General features: G+C 34.2%; 1 protein-coding gene across 2 annotated transcripts in view; it reads left to right on the top strand.

The window, feature by feature from the left end:
- Positions 1–971, top strand: part of LOC113497744 (progestin and adipoQ receptor family member 3) — a 16329-nt gene extending 15358 nt beyond the window's left edge. For both annotated transcript variants that reach the window (XM_026877438.1, XM_026877439.1), the window contains exon 7: positions 204–971. In XM_026877438.1, the coding sequence (XP_026733239.1) occupies positions 204–368 (165 nt within the window). In that variant the 3' untranslated portion in view covers positions 369–971. The remainder of the gene's footprint in view (positions 1–203) is intronic.
- The last annotated feature ends 261 nt before the right edge of the window (positions 972–1232 follow it).

Raw genomic sequence — 1232 nt, 5'->3', positions numbered from 1 at the left:
AGAAGAGATGTTAGTGTCCAATAGCGAGACTTAGGCTAAACCTGCCTAATTTGGAGTAGAGTTCGTCCCGCCAAATGTAACTAAATCGAAGTATATTGTGTATGTGTTAAATGTTTCTAAATCCAAGTCTATTTAAGGATAATCATTAGACACATGTTTTTTAGTTACGGGATTTAAATAATAATATTCTCGTATAATTTCAGGTGCCAGAACGTTGGTTCCCCGGCAAAGTGGACTACATCGGCCATTCTCATCAATGGTGGCACGTTCTAGTGCTGGGAGCACTCTACTACTGGCACAACTCCGGCATGATGTACGTGCAGTACCGCATGAACCACGGCTGTGCCAACACCATGCGGATATTTTAAACCCATGCGGACTTTCATGGGTATCGTTAATGCGGACCAATATGATCCCTGAATGCCGTAATTTAAGCCTGGGAAACCATTTGGCTGAGCAAATCGCCTTTAAAGCAATGCCTTAGGTGTTTATGAGAAATTTAAGGCCTTAGTAAAATGTTATAGAAAAATAATTGTTGAAAGCCCCAGGGAATTACATAGTGCCTGTGGCTTGCCCATTACCTTGAACATTGCTCAATTTAAGCCATTAAGAGGGATAATATTCAAATAAAAACAACTATAGTTGAATGCATGAATAAACGAAGTAATACATAAGGTTCTCTTTATTATATTTAATCTGAATCTTCGTAAAACTTAAGTACTCTCACAAACCCACATCAACTTTCAATTTAAATATGGCGACTATCCATGTCAATGTCGCCTCATAAAAAAGTTGTTGCGTATTACAAACGCTAAGGAATGTTGATACTGCCAATCTAAGATCTGATTTTAACGACAATATTCTAAATAAAATGTGATATTCAAATAGTGAATGTTATGAAATACGGTAGCTGCGTTATAAAATTTTAGATAATATCCGAATTTCACAATTATAAAAGTAATCTCTCTTAGAAAAATGAAAGGAAAACTAATATTTTTTTGAAGGTTTGTATTTATTTTAAATTTTTTTTTAGGTATTGTCTAAGTATTTTTGTTTATGAATTTGTATGTTAAGTTTTTTTTAAGGAATACTCAACTGATATGAGAATACGCATTGCATTCCGTTTATGGCATAAGACTGATGGTTCTATATTCAAATAACTCTTTTTCGTTTTTTCTGAAGTAAAGAGTTACACATAGTTACCTAATTTGAATGCAACCAGATACAAAAAC

Source organism: Trichoplusia ni, chromosome 9 (genome assembly GCF_003590095.1).
Source record: "Trichoplusia ni isolate ovarian cell line Hi5 chromosome 9, tn1, whole genome shotgun sequence".
Taxonomy (NCBI): Eukaryota; Metazoa; Arthropoda; class Insecta; order Lepidoptera; family Noctuidae; genus Trichoplusia; species Trichoplusia ni.
The sequence above is the reverse complement of the archived record's forward strand: the minus strand, read 5'-3'. Positions and strand labels throughout refer to the sequence as shown.